This window comes from Glycine max, chromosome 9 (genome assembly GCF_000004515.6).
Source record: "Glycine max cultivar Williams 82 chromosome 9, Glycine_max_v4.0, whole genome shotgun sequence".
Classification (NCBI taxonomy): Eukaryota; Viridiplantae; Streptophyta; class Magnoliopsida; order Fabales; family Fabaceae; genus Glycine; species Glycine max.
In genome coordinates, this window is record NC_038245.2 from 2,884,275 (window position 1) to 2,903,932 (window position 19,658).

Consider the following 19,658-nt stretch of genomic DNA (forward strand, 5'->3'; position numbering starts at 1 on the left):
AAACATGAATGTGCACTAAATTCGATGCAGCGCTAGGGAATCAAATTTGCTTTTCCTACATGATGATACTCCTAGCACGACCCAGTGGTAAATAACAGCCAGTCGTCTCCCTGGGTTTTGGTTAAGCAGAAACAGTTAAAGTGGATATAGACACACTCTTGATGTCCCACAGACTGAAAAACTCAACATAAGATAGTGTTTTAGTGCAATTTTTGCTGATGCCGATGCACCAAATCTTACTTTAACTAAAGTTAGTTCTGAATGTCTTACTCTCATTGGCTTAAAAAGTACATGAATGGATTACATCAAAACTTTCACTTTTTAAACCACTAGTGCCTGGCCACATGCTAGCTCCATGCTTGGTGATATCGCAATTATTTCACCACTAGAATTCAAACAACACAAGTGAATTTAAGTCGGTTTCCAAATTTCAATCAATGGTTTTTAGTGAATCTTATCAGTAAGAAATAGATCTAATTATTCACTTTAAAAAGAACAAGACCTATATTTGATCAGCCATCAGTGTCACTATTCTATCAGCATTCTATATCCTCTCCCCCGTTAGTTTTTAACTACCTGACCTCCATGAGTAAAATGTTAACCGTTAATTTATGCTAGTTTCTCAAGCTGTGGATCCCATCATTAAATTCAGTGGTGTAAATTATCTTGGAACGTGAAAAGTGTTATGCAAGATTTTCCGAATGTTGTTCATGTGTCAACATAAGACCTACATTTACTGGGCCAACGGATAGAAAATGGCCTAGAGAGGTATTGAAAGAAACTGGTTCCACACTTCCATCAATTAAAGGAATTTAGGACCCTAAAATAAATAATAAAAAAAAAAAGCTCAGAGAGAGAGAATGAAGACATGAACTATAAGCAAAAACTAAAATAACATCGTCAAAGAAACCAGTGGTGTTTGAATATACATTCCCAAGACCACTAAAAAAAAAGAGTACGTGTTACCGCAAACAAAAAATTGCCAAAGTTGAGGTGCAACTGACCAGCATGTGAAGTCCTGATCATATTCTTCTTTGTGAATATTGTGATTTTTTCTCTCACATACATGTTGAGCATGTTGCTAGCATTTGTCTTGCTCATAAATGCAAAGACAATACATGCAGCTTAAATGAACCAACAAAACCTTTATAACGCATCAACAGTTCAACACAAACCACATATACGCAATTAAGATGGATTGCTTTATAAGCATCGTTTGAGGTAAAACTGATAGTTTGATACACATCTTCTGCTAACAGCAGTAATCAACCACATCATAAAAGTACTCAAATATGTATAAAAACTTCAATGGAAAACAATGCAAGTTCAGGGCAATTCTAATTTTTAAGTAGCTCAAGTCAAGTGTCAGACTAAGAACCAGTTATACCAGTTTCATGATTTCCAAGAATTTTCAGTTAAAGAGATATATTTACAAGCTACATAACTGAAGATGTTACCTCTTCTCCCATGGTTAAAAAGCATATAAACCTTAGTGGAATCGTTCAGGTTGGCGTCGGTCCTCTGTAAGGGCCACGAGTATACGAAGTGAAGAAAAGCAGAACTGATACTCCAATTACCCAAATGAAGGTACACAGAAACAACATTCGATTTTTCATCGAAAGCAAATGAGCAAACTGATCTCTCTCCTCTGGCAGGGTATAGGTTTGGAGATCGCTTATAACATACTCAATTATTCCATCCATAAGCTCTCTTCTACATTGGGGAGCAGCGTTGAGGACATCAGTTTTCACATTTCTGAGAAAATTCACAGTAATCTCTGCTTCCACAGAGTTAAACTTAGAACTATCAAATTTATCGGTGCTGATAGAATTAGTGGAGCTAATAATTCCCGTCGCGTCAGTGATTTCTTTAGGAGTTAAATCAGATGGAACCAAAGTCACCGAGGAAGGTTCTTCCAACAAGAAGGTCTGAAACTGAAACATATATAAAACACTTAAATCAGACGAAGCTTCCAGTATCAATTATCCTATCAGTACAAAATGCCTAATCAATCCAATATCCAATTGAACTCATATCAACAATTAATCAACACATGTAAGAATTGTGTCCGATGCATAAACAATAAAAATTTAAAATACAATTTGCACACCGAATAGCTTAAATTAGAAATACGATTGACAGACTTTCCAAGCTGCGACAAATTTTCGGTAGCGTTTTCACTGTCTTGTCTTCACATGACTCGTATCAATTGAAAGCGGCAACGGAAGCATCACAAAACGCAGCGGAAGAAACAAAACAGTGAGATTCGAACTTACCGTGACATCTTCGCCGTGATTTGCATACGAGATCTCTGAGATCGGTGATAAATCCACGGAATCTTCAGAAACGGATGCAAATGCAGCATTCAAGTTATTACCTGTGATCTGGCGACAGAGAAGGAAAGGAACACGAAAAAATGAATCTAAAAATGGAAAAAAATAAAAAAGCAAAACAAGAAAGTGTGAGAAATTAACGCTGATGAATTGTACTGTGCCTTGTTCGACTTCTTAGACGGAAAATCCTTGAATCTGCCATGGCGATTCTCTGTGGAGCGCGCGAACACTTTGTGTGGTGTTTGGTGCTCTTTCATTGGCGTTTGGCGGGAGTTGAACAGTGATATGCGAAATTTCAATTTTTAACTATATATAGGTCGAGAATTCGAAATGGTGTTACATGTAAGGATAATATTTTTATATAAGCGATAAAAAATTCTTATATATTTATTATTTAACATTAAAATGATTTTCCTATTTAAATTTTTATTAAGAATTATATTTGTGGTACTTTATTGTATTTTTAACAAGTGAATAGCAGTGCCTTTTTTATATAAAAGTTATAGATCAGTTTATTACACTTCAAAATAAAAATAGATCAACTTATTTAATTATGTCAATTGAAAAATATATTATTAGCGATGAAAATAAAATAACCTATATTTTTTTAAAAAAAGCACTTGGATCTTTTTCATGTCCATGTGTTTGTAATTTAAATATTTGAATCTTTACCTATTTGGTACTTGAACTATTCAATTTTTTTTCAATGTAATGTTCATATTTCATATTGGTATTTTGTTATATACACTTTAATTAACGGTGAAAAATCAATGAATAAAAAATATTGATTAAAATACAAGTATGAACTATAACTTAATTGTTGTAAAAAAAACTATAAATTAATTAAAATATTATTTAAAGATCTTCAATAAAACATTAATATGTTGGTATAAAACGAACACATTTTGGATCCTTTGAATAAAGTCTTATATTTAAGTGTGTGATAAAAAAATATGATTAAGATAAGAAATTTTATTAAAGATGGTAGTCATATTTTTTAGAAAAATTAATCATTAATAAAGTTATTGCTTCACACCAATAAAATAAACTTCAAAATTTATTTAGAGACTAATTAAAAATATATTTTATCCTTATAACTATTACAATAAATAACTTCCACGTAAAAATATAAACTTAGCTGACAAATTTATAAATGCATTGCTATTTTAGAAAAACATATCTAAAGTCTCAAGTTTTTTTTTTTGCCAAAATAGTATACAATGATGAGTTAATAGAGTTATTACAATAAGAAAAATGTTATGAGCATATTATCTAGCTAACACATTCTTTTGAATGCATCATTTTTTATATTGATAAAAATTTATTAAAAATGATACAATTTTTGGGTCTCATATCATATTTAAGGATTTTTTCTTTTAATTTTATAATTTTCAATAAATTTTAATCAATTAAAAAATTATTTAAAGAAGTACGTATACTAAAAAATATATTTCTAACACTTCTTATTAGAACAATGAAACAAACAAGACATACAAATTGTAGTTTGTGAGGTGTGATGAACGAACATAAATTTCTAGTAATTCCCACCATAAACCATAAAGCAGCGGAAGTTTACAAATCGCACGAACATGCACAGTGAAATGATGCTCTGAATATTATCTCTAGCCGAAGAAAATCTCATTTAACTAAAAGGAATTTTTATTTTAAATCAGCAATATTATTTAATAAGAATGACTCTTTGATGAAAAGTGTTAATGACTTTGTAACCAATAAGAGAGGAAAGAGTACATGAATAGAGGAAAAAAGTTATTTTATAAGAAAAAAACATTTTCCTATACTTCACACACAATAACCTATTTTTGTATCCATTCAATATTTTTCAATTTGATTAAAATAACCAAATATTCTTACAATTTAGTTCATTTGATTCACCCACGTAACAAAACGTCTTCTGCTTTGCCTTAAACTATATATATATATATATATATATATATATATATATATCTTTTCTTTAAGATTATGTTATAAATTATAGTAATTTTTTCTCTTGAAATAAACTTATTCCCCACGAAAGCTGCTCCAAAATGGTTTTTATTGTTAATTATTAATTAATCATGAGAAACTTTGAACTCTTCTACAAATATAACAGTAAATCATAAACGTATGCTAAGTGTCAACGGCTGCAGTTACATGAAAATATATACAGTGCATATCGTCATCGGACAGTAAAGTTTTAGTCAATTTACATCAATTGGTCTATTAAAAAGCAGAGGATAAACTCTAAATCCATATAAAAACTTATGGATTTATTACACAAAAACATTACACATTGATTTGAGGTAACCCAAAATTCAAGCCTCGATAATGTATAATGTTTAAGTTTATACACCAAGTAATGAAACTATCAAAGTAAAAATACACAAGAAGTTATAAAATTAATTTGGTGATGGAATGAAAAAAAAGAAAAGAAGGTATGATAAGTTTAAGTTTTTATCATTAATAAAAACTAAGAAACTAATAATAAATATTTATCGATAAAAAAAAATAATATGTATTAAAATTAAAAAAAAAACACCTTAATTACCTGATCAATGCAAAAAGTTTTGGTTAAGTGCGAGATACTTGTTAAGGTACAAATAGTTATTCTCTATCGTCTCATGCCGCGCCGCCATGAAAAATGGGGATTCCTCACAAATGTCTTCAAGCTTGAACTTGAAATAGGGTCAGGATTGATCTTATCGTTCCTCATGGCTCTTGAAGAAATAAAGAGAATGAAAAGTACAAATAAATATTATTTTATTTGTAAGGATTAAAAATACATTTAAACCTAAAAATTAACACGGATTATGACTATTTTTTATAAAATTATATTGTTGGTTTTTTTTTAATTTTAGATAACTTATGATTGCAATATTGGTTAATGAATATAAACTTCACCAAAAGTTAATAGTTGATTTTATATAATTAAAACCAAAAGTTAATATTTTATAATATATATATATATATATATATATATATATATATATATATATATATTTCATTTCAGTAAGAAAAAATCATATTATATATAAAAAAAGCTCTATATAAATTTGCATAGAGGGTCTCAACTCTCAAGCACCTTAAGTCAGCCTACTAGGGTCATCACAGGTACCCGAAGATAACTTTGTTTATCATCCCAATGTCTAGAAGCTTATCTGTAGTATGGAATATGGATGAAGAAAACATAATGGCCAAATCCGCGGCTAAATCTAATGATTTTTATGCCAACCAGTCAAAATTAATATCTTCCCAAGAGAGACTATGTAATTTGTATAATTTTATATAGGGTGGAAAAAACCTAGCTAGCTAGCTAGGGATCGATCACCTTCTTCCTCTTCCTCCATTATGTTATGCAAGTGGAGTATCATTTTACATAAGAATTTTTTTTTTAAAAAAAAAATAGAGAGGGATCAACCTAGTTTAAGAGTAAATACTTAACTTCACTTTTTTTTTATGGACATTAGATTTTATTAGTCCAATTGAGCATTTATATTAAGTAGATCAAATATATAAATATTTTCATACAATTTAAATTTTTCATATTTCATTAAATAACTTTATTTCAACATACAATGTATTTTTCAAAATATAAGTAAATATATGATTACATATCTATAAATATTCAATTGATCTAAAATTTTAGATGAATGATCATTAACACATGATATTATATGAATGGATGGTTGAATTTACAAATTTCATATTTTATAAAAAGTTATTAAGGAGAAGAAATATAAAAACTTGATTCAGTATTTTTTTATCCACAAATGCTAATTAATTATTAAAAGTGTAAATTATATATATATATATATATATATATATATATATATATATATATATATATATATAATCTGGAAAGTTATAAAATTAAAAATTAGTTAGTAATTATCACTTCGGAAAATAATGCCATGTGCATTTATTTTATAATATTAACCACCAATGGACAATGGTGTATTTTCTTGGTTCTTATTTCTCAAAATATTAACAAAATAATGTCGTACGTGGTCTAGTATATTAATTATGTATGTAAAGGAGAGCTTATTGAACAAACGAGATTCAATGTAGTGGAAAAACTTGTACACACATTTCAATATTTCATAAAATCACTTTTCAACACACCTAAACTAAAATTCTGATTATAATCGATTATAACAATAATCAATAATGTTAAATAATATGATTTCGCAGTTATTTCAAACACACCCTTAGTATTCTATTGTGTCTCAAGGATGGTTTCGTATCAAGAAGATATCTAAATGAAGGGGGAAAAAAGAAATGAAGGAGAGTTCATTGATAGAATAAAGAAATTCCTCAAACTTTGAAAACATCCAAAACCAGAATCCAATCTTGATGAGTACCAACATCCTCTTCAATTCCACTTGTTCGTTGAAAATTATGTCATTCCTATCAAGCCATATAGACCAAATAGCAACCAACCAAATTATCATCCAAATTCTCCTAAGAGTTTTCCCTTTTACTAGACTCAAATGATTAGTGAAGTGAGTTTTCCCTAATTCAGTGCTACTATCAAAGCCCGACCAGGAATAAAAAATTGACCCAACCTCCACCGATAAATCACATGAGAAAATAGGTGTTTAGGTTCTTGAATATCATTGCAAATTGGACAAAACATTGAGGAAGCATCCAGACAGATATTTTTCTTTTGTCTAAATTCATCTTAATAGGAATCCTGTCCAAAATCATCAGAAACCATGTAAAGGCTTGGGAGGTGCCAATTGCAAAGCCAAAAGTCATTCAAAAATTAATTATAGTTTACCCATCTCATCATTCTTAATTGTGACCCCTTAAACTCTTTCAGCTATTACAAACCGGTTGGTATATATGTTGACTGCATGGATTAATAATATGTTATAATGCTTTCGTGATTCATGTGGATGGTATTTTAATTACACTAATTTACAATTACTATTAACGTACAATAGTAGCATGCTATTATAACATGTTAAAATTCATAACTAAACATTAATTGTTACCACATCGGATTGTTAGTAAAAACTGGCAGTCAACTAGTCACAGTACCTGGAACAATAAAAATATAGCAAATTGTCTCCCATTATTAAATCATGAAGCGGAAATTTTGCCTTTAATGATTGAATAATTGAACATAAAACCATGAATTTGCATTACTTACCGATGATAATAATAATTTCATTTTTGGTGGCCTTTCCAAGTGATATACAATGGTATATAGCGCATCATGAATATTAATTAGTGGCAACCCCACTCAAATTCCTTGCCATCTATAGTGCTACCTCAGGGGCTACTCTACCTCTTTCCAACAGTACTGTCACACATTAATCACCTCTATAAATTACCACATTTTGCAGCACAATCGTCGTAGCCTTCAAACATTTAACATATAACTTGGTACTAGCTCTAGTATACATGTCTAAAAAATCATATTTCTATGTCTTAGTTTTCTATGCTTCTAAATTCAAACTAGTCTTGTTAATTAGTAGGTGATATATATATATATATATCAGTAACCCAGTAACCTAATTATTAAGCTCTGATAACTCACACGGTTAACTAGGTTAAATTTTTCTACGAACTATGACTTTAAGCTTACCATAAGCAACAAGTATTGTTAAAGATATATACTAAGAACTCACGTAGCTACTTATATAGCTTAATTCCTTAATGTTTTTATTGATTTATTCTATGTTTATTCCTTTTGCAGGTTGGGGCAAATTGTGAAGCATGAGGACCTTATTACTTGCACTCTTGTTAGCCTTCATGATGATGGTGACCATGCTGCATGCTGGTGCAGTGAAGGTGGAGCATGAGCAAAGAACAAAGCCAAAACGCAATCTACTGAGTGAAACTTCTCTTGGCCGAAAGGGTATGGGAACCGACACAAATAACCAACAAACCATGAAGGTTTCTGCAAGTAGTAGTGCAAATACCATTAGCACTGCTGATTCTGTCAACAATAGCAAAGCGAAAAAGAACAGCGACAATAACGGCGACGACGATGACGACAAAAATGGTAGCTATCAGAGCTACGGTCCAGGGCCAGTCCTTAACAGCCACCACTATTTTCATATTCGCACCCCACCCATTCACGGCTAGCTCTATCTAGTTACTGTGTAAGTGGGAGACCAATATATATATATGCATGGTGTTGTATGTACTGAGCGCACCGGTTAAATAAAGTGCAACTAGCATGTGTCTATATATGTGTGTATGTGTGCATGTTAGTTTCACTAAGATATATAAAGCTATTAGTCTCTCCATGTGTAATGTGTAAGTATGCATTCCTGGTTACTCTAGGGCAACTGCATGTATGCATGTTTTTCTCTTTTTGGCTGATTTTCTTGGTAAACAAGACTATATCATAAGCAACTAAAAACAAGCTAGTATAGTTCTTTAGTTTCATCTTTTAATTTCTTTATTTTCATATCTGATTGGTTTGGAAAGCATGAGTGAAGTAACTAAAAATCAGGTTATAGATTATAGATCATTCAAATTCCTCTATCCCGAGCTTAAATGGGTGACCAAAACCTGTGAACTTCATCACTCAAGCAAATCTAAATAAAAAAAAATAGTGGATTAGTTTGGATATTAAAGTTTAAGTCAAAATGAGTGCAACTGCAACCTGGTTCTTATTATCGGATTAGATGGTGAGTTTAGGGTTTATACCAATTTTATGTTTTTAAATTCTACACTCTTAGCCTTATAATTAAGCACCTCAATTTATAAAAAGACTACCTGCAGTATTAGAACCATTTTAAATTTTATTGTATGACCGTTTGAATGTCAAGTAAATATATATATATATATATATATATATATATATATATATATATATATATATATAAGCTCCAGGTAATTCTGCTTCTATCTAGATCTGTGACAATGTAAAATTTTGTTTCTTGGATTTTGAGGAAAGATAGGCATATAAGGTTTATCTCAACCATAATATGTTTTGGTCTCTTAAAAAATTCAGACCAAACTATAGTATAAAATTAATAATTTATTGTTTATTATTTATTTCTTACTCAAGGTATTTTTGCAATTAATTCAATGACTGATAGTTTTATCAAATACATCGCAAGTTCATACGTATAAATATGTAAAATTGTAAATAAATAACATTAACAGTTTTCTAACTTATCCTCAATTAAGTTTGGATATAGTCATTTCTCAGAAGAAGAAAAAAGAAGTTTTGTCATTGATATATAAATGCTTTTATTAATTAGTATTTAAATTTAACAAAAAAGAATTAAGTTGACCATTAAATTATTTTAAAAAAGTTGACCATTAATTAATGAAAAAATTACAATTAAATTAACTATTGAAAAATACAAATAAGCAAGAAGTTACGTAATACAAATTGTGATAAATTAATGTAAGAGGGTCTTAACTCTTCACCAATGACTAATAGTGATTAGCTAGTACACGATTAGTTTTCATCAATAAAGGTTTCAGTATTATGTATGAATTCTTTTGTTAAGAGACTTAGCCTCACATCATATTATGAATATTGTTTTACTTAAACAAATTTGCCTAGCTCCTATAACAACTAGGAGGTATAAAAAGATGGATGTTAGATATGGGCTAGTTCGTACCCACATGACGGGTATTCATCATTTGAGTATCCAAGAGGTAACCGATATTTATAAATTATTATTTTTAGTTAAAATAATTTAAAAATTACAAAAAGTATAAAAAGCTAGAATAAAATATACAGTGATATGATAGAGTAATAGGTAAAATAGGATATTTGTTTATATATAAACTAGAGTGTAACCCGTGATTTTGCACGAAAAATATACAATAAACAAAAAAATAGAAAAGAGAAAAAGAAAGTAAAAGAAAGAAAAAAAAAACAAATATAATGGTTATATAAACTGTCCGGTCAACACAGGACGAATATATATATATATATATATATATATATATATAAGTAGGAACAATATCTAATTTAATATAATGAATACATAGCTTATTTAATATCCGATTGTCTATTAATAAATCGTTGGTTAAAATGGAATTAAATTTAATGTTTTTAGGTAAATTAGTCTTAAGTTCGAGTATTATATATAAGAAAATGATTAAAAAAGATTTTAATAAATTAATTATCAATAAATTAATAAACACTTCATATCTATAAATTATAAATTAAGAGTGAAAAAGTCACTTTTTTCTTTCTTTCTTGCATATACCCATAAGTACAGGGAATTGCTGGTCAAGTTTAGACTTTACTTGCAAGTATTAACAAAGTACGGATAATTTAGTCATCCTTATGTGCATTTACATGCAAGACTAGGCAAGGAAACATTAATACTTGAAACTATATATTTTTGTCCTCCGTGTTAATACAGTAACATCCAATTTTACGTTGGATATGCATATTGATTATTGAATAACAAATCAGTTAGTACGAAAATATTTCCTATAAACTTTCTTAAGAAATTCGTACTCTATCATATTTGACTTATCTGCATCAAGAAATTTTTCAAAGATGTCATGTAGACATTTGACTTGATAAAAATCATTTTTAGCCTGAAAAAAATTACAAGGGAAGTTTTCATAGTCAATATGCACTTGACAGTCTTAGATTTGATTGAAAATCCATAATAATAATCTAATAAGTTATTGTATGTATACTTTCAATCGACCGTGAATCATCTGTAATGTTGTTTCACGAATTTTATCACGTACAGAATCCTCACGTACATGTATATTATGTTTCTATATCTTAGTATCTAAGTTTGGATCTAATTTAATCTTACAAAATTTATTTGTAAAATAAAAATTATATTATTTCTTATTTATATATTTTATTTTTGTTATATTACTAGTCAAATGTTATTTATATATTTTATTTTTGTTATATTACTAGTCAAATGTGATTATATTCTGTATAGAGAATTATACGGATGGCAACAAGTAGCTAACAACAGTTCTTTCATGTTCATGATAAGTCTTTCTTTCATATTATATACATTTACGTACTGTACCCACAACTGAGGCAAGACCCGTCAATTATGCCAATGCCTTTTATCATGAAACGCATATAGCCATCAATTAACTAGCACATCAAAGAATGACATAGATCCTTTGCAACATATAACTAACAAACCATGGGAAATCCCATTACTTTATTTCGAGGTGAGAAGAAACAAGAAAGAAACACACAAGGTTTGAACTGAAATAAAAGAGAAATAAACAAGATTTTTAGGCTGTTTGAATTAAAAAAAATGATTAAAGAAATTGGATTCTCTTTCCAATTGTTTGGTGATTAAAAAAAAATGGATTCTCTTCATATATGCAACTATTTGAGACATACTTCTCAAGTGGCAGAAGCTATTAGCTATGAATCGATATTTTGTTAACACTTGATCTTGGCACAACATTATGTTTCTTTCTTTTCTCATATATCAAATTATCATCAACAAAGATACAATTCTCATAAGGGTGTTGTTATTGGTCCTATTAGAATTGTTCTTTTCCCCTACTAAGGGATTAATTATTTTTTTATTCTAAAATTATTTTTTCCCTCGTGATTCTATTGTAAATTTTTTTAGGCCCTAAATATAATAATGGAATTACAATTTCATTGTTATTTTTTTTACACTCTCTTGAAACAATGGAATCAAAATTTAATTGTAATAAAAAATAAAATCACAATTTTATTTTATTCTTTATCTAGATACATAACGAAATTACGATTTCATTGTGGTGTTTAAAATCCAAAATAAAGAGTAACGAAATCGAGATTCTATTGTAGATTTTGTTACTCTTTTTTTTTTAAAAAATAAAAAAAACTGGTGGAGGATAGAGAATGGAAGGGTTGCTGCTGTGGTGGAGGAAGGAGAAGAGGAGAGAGAAGGGGGAGGGTAGCACGAGGGGGAAGAAGGAAGAGTAGTTCCCCTCTCATAAGTATATCTCCTATCCATGCGAGAGTCTGCCCAATTTGAGATGATATAGAAATATTAGTGAGAGAAAGGAATTAGCCATGATTATTTGTTGTTGTTGTTAAAAGAAAAGAAAGCAAAACTACAATCACGGAAGGAAGTTAGCAATAGCATCACCAAATAGCTGCATCTTAAGGACAACAAAAGGACAAACCAATAGATGTTATTAAATGGAGAGTTAGAGCTTAACATTTCACATGAATCTCATTAATGTTTCACATGCAAAACAGTGACATCTTAATTCCTATAGACAAGAGTCTGATGTTCTCAATTATTAGCCTGGTTAGTGGTTGGAAAGCTCTGAACTTCACATTTCTGGTGATAAAAATGTGAGCGGCAAAGTGGGCATTTCGATAATTTTACCCAGTCATCAAAATTATTTGAGATGAGTACATTTTTTTTAAATAAATAAAAAATTTCAATGTTTTTAGTAAATTCTATCTTAAGTATATATGCACAGGACTATCAAAATATATTTGAATCTATACTTTATAAATAATTTTACTTTACCATCAAAAGAAAATTAACTCTTTTAAATTCATTTCTAAAATATTATTTCTAAATGAAATTTAACTTTTTCAACATCGAATCATTTAAATTAATTTTACTAAGATATAAAATGAACAGAGCTGATACCGATTAGAGTATTAATATTATATATCTATAAATGTTATTTCGAATTTTATAAGTACTTAATTATGGAGGTAATTTTACAATGTTCCAATCACTATTGTAATTATATTATTATTAATTTTGATGATCAATTCTTATAATTTTTCACTTGATGAATTATATATTTGTTGATAAAAAAAATTGAGTGTGGGATCATTATTGTATTATGTTTTTCCAAGTAACACTCACACAGCCTTTCTTACGCTGGCATTTAATTTTTTCCCCTTAAATAGAAGATGCTTAACAGTGTTATTAAATGATTATGTAAACAACTTTACCACATAAGGATGTAGATTATCAAGCATCAGCCAGGATCTGTTTATCTAAAATTTTAAAATGATCCATAACCACATTTAAAGTTAAAAATTATCCCTAACAATGACAAGCCTTTATTTGTAAATTTTTTGAACGATTGAAAAATATTTTTTAAATTAATAAACTTTTCTTTTCTAATGAGAATACTTTTCGTCCGTAAGGTAATAAATCTTTAAAACATTCATAATATGAACACTTCATATGGTAAGTGCTTCAACTACACAATTTCTGAGCACACTCAATTTTCTAAATTAATCATTAGAATTGGACACTAATAAAGTTATCAAACCCAACACATGCATGTTATATGATTCATTAATCATTCTATAGTCCATGAATTTTAACATTCGCGGTTAGTGTTGAAAAAGACAAAACAATCATATACCTCATTCCGCTACGATAATTAATTATACACGAAAACTCTAACATATCTTCTGATCAAATAATTGAATTCATTCAATCAACAAGCTGATTGAGGATTATCCATGAACTCTTACATACATGATACAACTTTGCTCGTGCACGAAATTTGCACGGAGATTAGATCAAGCACTTCCTTCTAATAACAGCATTATTTAATTCTAGGGGATTTGACAAATTGCTAGACAAAATTACTTTTCTGATTTTTTTTTCTTTTTCATTTTCATGGATAAATTTCTAACAAGTGTTACAAGTTCGTGCGTCATCAATAAGTTGTCTCGTTATCAGTAACCATACGTGGCAGCACTATGAATGGTATATTCTAGCAACGTGCCAATGGTGTATTTTCTGGAATTGGCACAGTTGCCAGAACACCCGTATAAGAGAAGCATGTTTACAAATCATAAGAGTCAGTGATCGAGAGCACTTCGAATTGTGAGTGGCGTATTTAGAACTGCGCCTCTGGATATAAGGTCGTGGTTTAAGAATAAAACAATAACAGTTATATCGTCGTGAAAATGGCGACGAACCTTCTTGTCAATCTTGTAAAGGTCTGAATATCGCATTTCACGCTTTCTTGCTGCTTCGTGTAGGGCAGCCTTGACAAGTCTCTTGGCACTACCCTGAATTCACACAACTTATAAGCACCAATGGATTCAAGATAGGCACGAGAATGGCATGAGCGCATGACAGTAGAAAGAAAAAACTAAACTAAACAAAACAAACAACCAGCTGAGAAAATAAAATCAACCCCTCAAAATTTCAACTATTGTGCAAAAATAAAATGCAAATCCATATCATGAAATTGTATTTCTAGAACTTCATGATTCTCGAGTACTCTGCATCCCTTGGAGGAATAGCAATAGAGGTTGCAAGAGTTTCGCAACTCATTGACAAAGTCAAAGCACCAGGCAAAACAGTAGAGAAGTTGACAGTGAAGATGTATAACTTGTTAAGCCTATGATACTGGTAATTACACATACTATTCTATTCACTGTAATACTGCAAAATAGTAGTAGTTGCGCTCATAATACAGGCAAAGATAGATGTAATCAATGTGTTAAATCAAGTTCAAAACAAATAAAAGCAAAGCATTCTTTAGTCATATTTAGATGACGGAAAGAAACCATGAACCAAGTGATGTCCAGTACACAACTAAGTACTATTAAGAAAATCAAAAGGTGGAAAAGAATCTTACCGCGCGTGGACTGCTGTGAACAATATCCACTGCTTGATCATTACTCAAGTGCTCCCATAAACCATCTGATGCAAATATAAGGAAGGAATCATTTGGTTGGAGAGTATGAGAAAGAATAGTTGGATTAGCAGACAAGAAAGGCATGTCCATTGGTTCGGGGAGTCTGAATTTTGCATTAATGGGTTCGCGGTTAAACTGCGCATGTTTCATATATACGTCACCTATAGATCTAGAAACCTGCACCAAATATCATGAAAGTGGTGATATGTATCAACATTAATTCGAGAGTGGAAAGTAAGACACTAACACTGAAAAATAAGATAATGGTTGCAGGAATTTCTTGGAAAAACATGAACCATTAATATCATAAATTGAATAAAAAAAGCAGCTGAAGATTGAATGGGAAAAGCATATTTACAGTTTGTGATTACTGCTTTCATTGTTCTCATATATAACCACGATAATAACGTGAATGGTTTTTCACAGAATTTATACCTGAAAACTAAGGTTTGTATACAGGAACCAAGAAATAGAATAAATTTTCTTGTTTCTAACAAAATAGATGAAGTTTCTTATTGTATCCTTTTTCACTTTTACTCCATAGTAAACGTTTACAAGTTGTTTTTGATTTTCACTTTCATGATATATGTGTAAATTAAAAATTAGGTGGGAAGTAAAAGTATAATTGATGAAAAATAATGTTACCTTGAACTTTGAAAACAACAAATAGGAACAAAAATCTAAAAATTCAACACACAAAAAGAAATAGAGGGATATAAACAAAATGAGTGATTGATCATTTTGGGTCATTTTTATAAACAAAACACCAATATGAGTCTATTTCAAAACAATTTACCACTATGGGCCTGTTTGACCGTTGATCGGTCAAAATTATATGTTTGACTAATAAGTTCAATAAAACATGACATGTGTCAAATAACATGCCAAGTGTCATGTTCTCCTTAAACCTATCAATCAAAATTTTGGACAGTCAACGGCCAAACAGACACATAACGGTAAATTGTTTTGAAAAAAAAAACCCATATTGGTATTTTGTTTATAAAAATGAGTAGAAGCAGAATTTTGTGAAATAACAGCAAGATGAGTAGAAGCAGAATTTTGTGAAATAAAAAAATATTAAGTTTTCTAAAGTACCAATTATTTTACATTAGTAAACAACCAGCTTAAAACACTCCTCTCCAATCCCAGCACCCACCTTTTTCATATCACAATTACCATAATCATAAGAATTTTTCTAATAAAAAGATTGACTTTTACATTTTTTTAATCTTTTTAAATCTTCAAATATATGATGTGGGATAACCAACCCCCTCATGCAAAATATAGGTGACAACGTTGTTGCAATCAAACTTCTAGCCTATTACTAATCTTTCTGTCGTTGTGTTTCTTGGTATGTTGCTGTATCATTTCCTGTGTACTTAATCGAAGCACAAAAACACTAGATTTACATTGATAGTAGACAACTCTGAAATATGAAAAATACAAGCAAATCTATTTATGTTGTATTTATGTAGGTGGTATAAGATTATCACTTCTAAACTCACGGAGATGCTCAATGATATATACCAATAATATACTGCAAAACAGAAGGCCAAGTGAACACTTTCGCTTGATATATGTGTTATGCATAGCATTAGATAGGCATCAGCATTCAACGCTTCTTTTGTTATTGCATTGTCCTATAGCCACTTGGATCTGAAGTAGGTTACTTCATGCCATTGGGGAATTTGGAATCCAGGGCTGGGAATAATCTCTCAACTTGGACCAACTCCATTCAAGTTTCAACTAGTTTTAAGGAATTTGGTATAACTACGGAAGATTAACTTTATGCTATTTGGCTAGCTATTAATTATGCTTGTTTTTGCATTTACTGTAATGATCATATCTTTAAAAATTCTTCTCAATCCTCACATCTCATGTGGAAGGATTCCTTTTCTGGCCTATTTTTCGTAAAGCCCATGAAACTGTTAGCATGCCAACGAATAGTCAGATATACAAAGGGTTTATTGAGTTTTATTGTCTTGATCTCCTTGATTGTCTTTTATATGTTTCTTGCTTGTTCCTTGCTTTATGAGGATATCTAGTTCGACTCTTTTCTTCATAACGTTTCTTTCTTCCCCAATCATCTTTTATAGCACAAAGGATATTTATACTTTCAGCAGAAAAAAAAAAAGACAGTCTGAACTGAATGGGTTTGTTTAATAAATTAGAATGCACTGACAGTGAAAAACTTAATTTATACTAGATTAAATTGTGAAGTATAGTAAGATAGTTGACTTTTGTAATAATTACTTTAAAAGTCATTTCAAGAGTGATTTCTAATTGATTGATAGTGTAAAAAATTATAGTGACAATATATGAAAATTAAACTATTTACAATGACTTCAAACATTATCATCAAGCTTCACTAACTATACTTCCCAAGTCTGTTCTCTGCTTCCATTGCATGAAGCTGTATGCCACAATGATTAAACTTGGTTGAAGTAGAAGACGAATAGTTTTATAATATTTTTATGCAGCAATAACTAAGTTAATGTATTTTTCTTTTTGGTGAAGAACTTAAGTTAATGTATTCTAATTCTAAATGAAAACTTTCTTTTTATCAGGCAATTTGGAGGAATTTCTGGCAAACAATATTGTAGAAGATAAAGAGGATGGGAATAGCATGAGGAATGTCATGTGGCACACACAAATATATAATATATATAATAATAATATAACTTAAAGATAAATTACAAAATACGGTAAAATAACAATTATACCCTCCTGAGACTATGGCTTTACATATCTTGAGTCGGTTAACATATATGGTTTTCATAAACTATAGATCATCAAATGCAGCATGTATGGAAACAGATGTTTTTTTTATTCCTCTTCTTTTTAGAAGCATGAGGACAAAGGTTCAGTTGGTTCCAACACTATTGTCCTATCATCAAGACTCAATACTCGAGTTCCTTCCGCTCAGGACTTCAAGAAGAAAACACAATAGAGAATTCAAACAAACATTAATTGGCAAGTAAGGAGGGTTTTTGAGAGGACGCAAGCATATAAAATTACCTGAATAATTCCCTTTACTCTCCACACTCCATGTTTGAGGACAACAATCTGGGGGTCATTCGGGTGCAATTCCTTAAGCTCCTGCCTGATAGCCTCAAAATTCGCATTGTGCTCCGTAGACAACTGAATCGCGGCCATCCCACCGGTGTTGCCGACTCTCCTACCCAACACAGCACGGGAATCTCCAAGACTCGCCACAAAGAGCGTCTGCCGGCAAATAACCCCAACCAAACAACACGTCCCAGTAGTCGCAATCTGCGGCCGGGAGCTCCACAGCTCCGAAACAAGCGCCGTGAACCCCTCCTCAGTCCGCCGGAACGCCTGTTGAATGGCCTCAGATGTCACAACACTCTGTGACTCAGCCAATATCGCTGCGGAACAAACAACAACTACATGACAATGGCTCCTAAAGTACCTAAACACACAATATCCATTGACCATTCCACACACATACATGACAATATTAATTTTTTAAAAAAAGGAGAGGTCGATTGTGACATAGCTCCAACAGAATTACACAACACGCATTTTTCAACTGTGCAATGATTCCTGTGAAAACTGAAAAGCGCAACTACTTTTAGGTGGTGAAATTAAAGTCCAAAACCGAAATTCACGAAAAGCGAAGATACGAAAATCACTTGCAACTAAAAACAGTTCTGACTCACGATCGAGAATTGGAATTGCGCTATATATAAGGAAAGAGATTGAATCGCGAAGTAACTAACCTTGGAGATTGCGGAACAAGTTGTCGCAGACATAGCGGGAGCAATCGGGGCCGCCGTGGCCGTCGTAGACGCCGACGAAGGAGCCGAAGGCGCCGGACTCGATCTGGCTCTGGTCCTCGAGGACCTGGTTGGCCTGGACGACGGCCATGGAGAAATCGCCGGCGGCGAACTTTCCGATGTCGCGGAACCAGAGGAGGCCGTCCTTGCATTCTCTTCCGGCGGCGGCGGCGGCATTAGCGGCGTCGTCACCGTGCCCGAACGGCTTCCAACAGCGCGCGATAAGGCTCATCAATGCATGGAACATCCCACATCTCTCAGAAACCCTAACCCTAGGCTCCCCAGCACCGGAAAGCTTTTTTTTTCCGAATCTGAGGAAAGAATGGGATAAAGAAGGAGTGCGCAATTTAAGCAGGGGGCGCAGGTTAGCGCGAGGTGATGAAGGAAGGAAAGGGCGTGTGTGTTCGGTGGTGGAGGAACAGGAATGGGCTCTTGTTGGGAGAGGATGGTGTGGGGAAGCCCTTGTTGCGTGCTTTTCTTTTTATTATCATCACCTCTTTTTTTCCACTTAATATTCTTTTCATAGTTTTTTTTGGTATAGAATTATTATGTCTCTTCCCATGATTAATGCACATTAGAATTCAAACTCAAAATCTTATATTAAACTGAAATAATTATATATCAATTAATTCCTCTTTACTCACATGGAATTGCTTCAAACAAGGGAGAGAAAATTTAAGGTAAGGATTTGACTCATATATCATAAGGAAATGAGTTTGAATTTTGTTTTTTATGTTAAAACCTTGTCACCCATGCCAAGTCAACTTTTTTTTTTTTGTCTTGAAACCATTTTATTCCATTAGTCATTTTTCTATTATTCCAGCACCCAATTACTATCTCAATTATATATTAAATCACCGCCATCTACCTTCTACGTCTCTTCTCCTTTTTATCAGTGCCACAAAACTTACAATTT

At 31.3% G+C, this 19,658-nt stretch overlaps 3 protein-coding genes across 3 annotated transcripts; 1 reads left to right on the forward strand and 2 right to left on the reverse strand.

Moving 5' to 3' along the window:
- Nucleotides 1-560: 560 nt before the first annotated feature.
- On the reverse strand, nucleotides 561-5,040 carry LOC102663762 (protein SINE3). Its single transcript, XM_026123665.2, has 4 exons — nucleotides 4,879-5,040; nucleotides 2,495-2,639; nucleotides 2,277-2,384; nucleotides 561-1,934 (listed from the first exon to the last, which is right to left on the reverse strand). The coding sequence occupies exons 2-4, from the start codon at nucleotides 2,588-2,590 to the stop codon at nucleotides 1,503-1,505; spliced, it is 636 nt and encodes a 211-aa protein (XP_025979450.1). The 5' UTR covers nucleotides 2,591-2,639; nucleotides 4,879-5,040; the 3' UTR covers nucleotides 561-1,502.
- A 2,653-nt stretch (nucleotides 5,041-7,693) lies between these two features.
- LOC100305834 (uncharacterized) lies at nucleotides 7,694-8,589 on the forward strand. Its single transcript, NM_001250438.2, has 2 exons — nucleotides 7,694-7,721; nucleotides 8,035-8,589. The coding sequence occupies exon 2, from the start codon at nucleotides 8,055-8,057 to the stop codon at nucleotides 8,424-8,426; it is 372 nt and encodes a 123-aa protein (NP_001237367.1). The 5' UTR covers nucleotides 7,694-7,721; nucleotides 8,035-8,054; the 3' UTR covers nucleotides 8,427-8,589.
- Nucleotides 8,590-13,699: 5,110 nt separating this feature from the next.
- On the reverse strand, nucleotides 13,700-19,470 carry LOC100814799 (probable protein phosphatase 2C 42). Its single transcript, XM_006586824.4, has 4 exons — nucleotides 18,686-19,470; nucleotides 17,961-18,331; nucleotides 14,883-15,119; nucleotides 13,700-14,307 (listed from the first exon to the last, which is right to left on the reverse strand). Exons 1-4 carry the CDS (start codon nucleotides 18,987-18,989, stop codon nucleotides 14,095-14,097), a joined length of 1,125 nt encoding a protein of 374 aa, XP_006586887.1. The 5' UTR covers nucleotides 18,990-19,470; the 3' UTR covers nucleotides 13,700-14,094.
- Nucleotides 19,471-19,658: the final 188 nt, after the last annotated feature.

Bases quoted from the DNA above. Each gene is read 5' to 3' on its own strand.
- LOC100814799 (XM_006586824.4), bottom strand. From the start codon at position 18,989: ATGTTCCATGCATTGATGAGCCTTATCGCGCGCTGTTGGAAGCCGTTC. The intron at 15,120-17,960 runs GTAATTTTATAT...TATTTGGTGCAG, and splicing joins GAGTAAAGGGAATTATTCAG to GTTTCTAGATCTATAGGTGA. The intron at 14,308-14,882 runs GTAAGATTCTTT...GTGTGAATTCAG, and splicing joins TTCACAGCAGTCCACGCGCG to GGTAGTGCCAAGAGACTTGT.
- LOC102663762 (XM_026123665.2), bottom strand. From the start codon at position 2,590: ATGAAAGAGCACCAAACACCACACAAAGTGTTCGCGCGCTCCACAGAG. The intron at 2,385-2,494 runs GCACAGTACAAT...CTCTGTCGCCAG, and splicing joins CGTCTAAGAAGTCGAACAAG to ATCACAGGTAATAACTTGAA. The intron at 1,935-2,276 runs GTAAGTTCGAAT...TATATGTTTCAG, and splicing joins ATCACGGCGAAGATGTCACG to TTTCAGACCTTCTTGTTGGA.
- LOC100305834 (NM_001250438.2), top strand. From the start codon at position 8,055: ATGAGGACCTTATTACTTGCACTCTTGTTAGCCTTCATGATGATGGTG.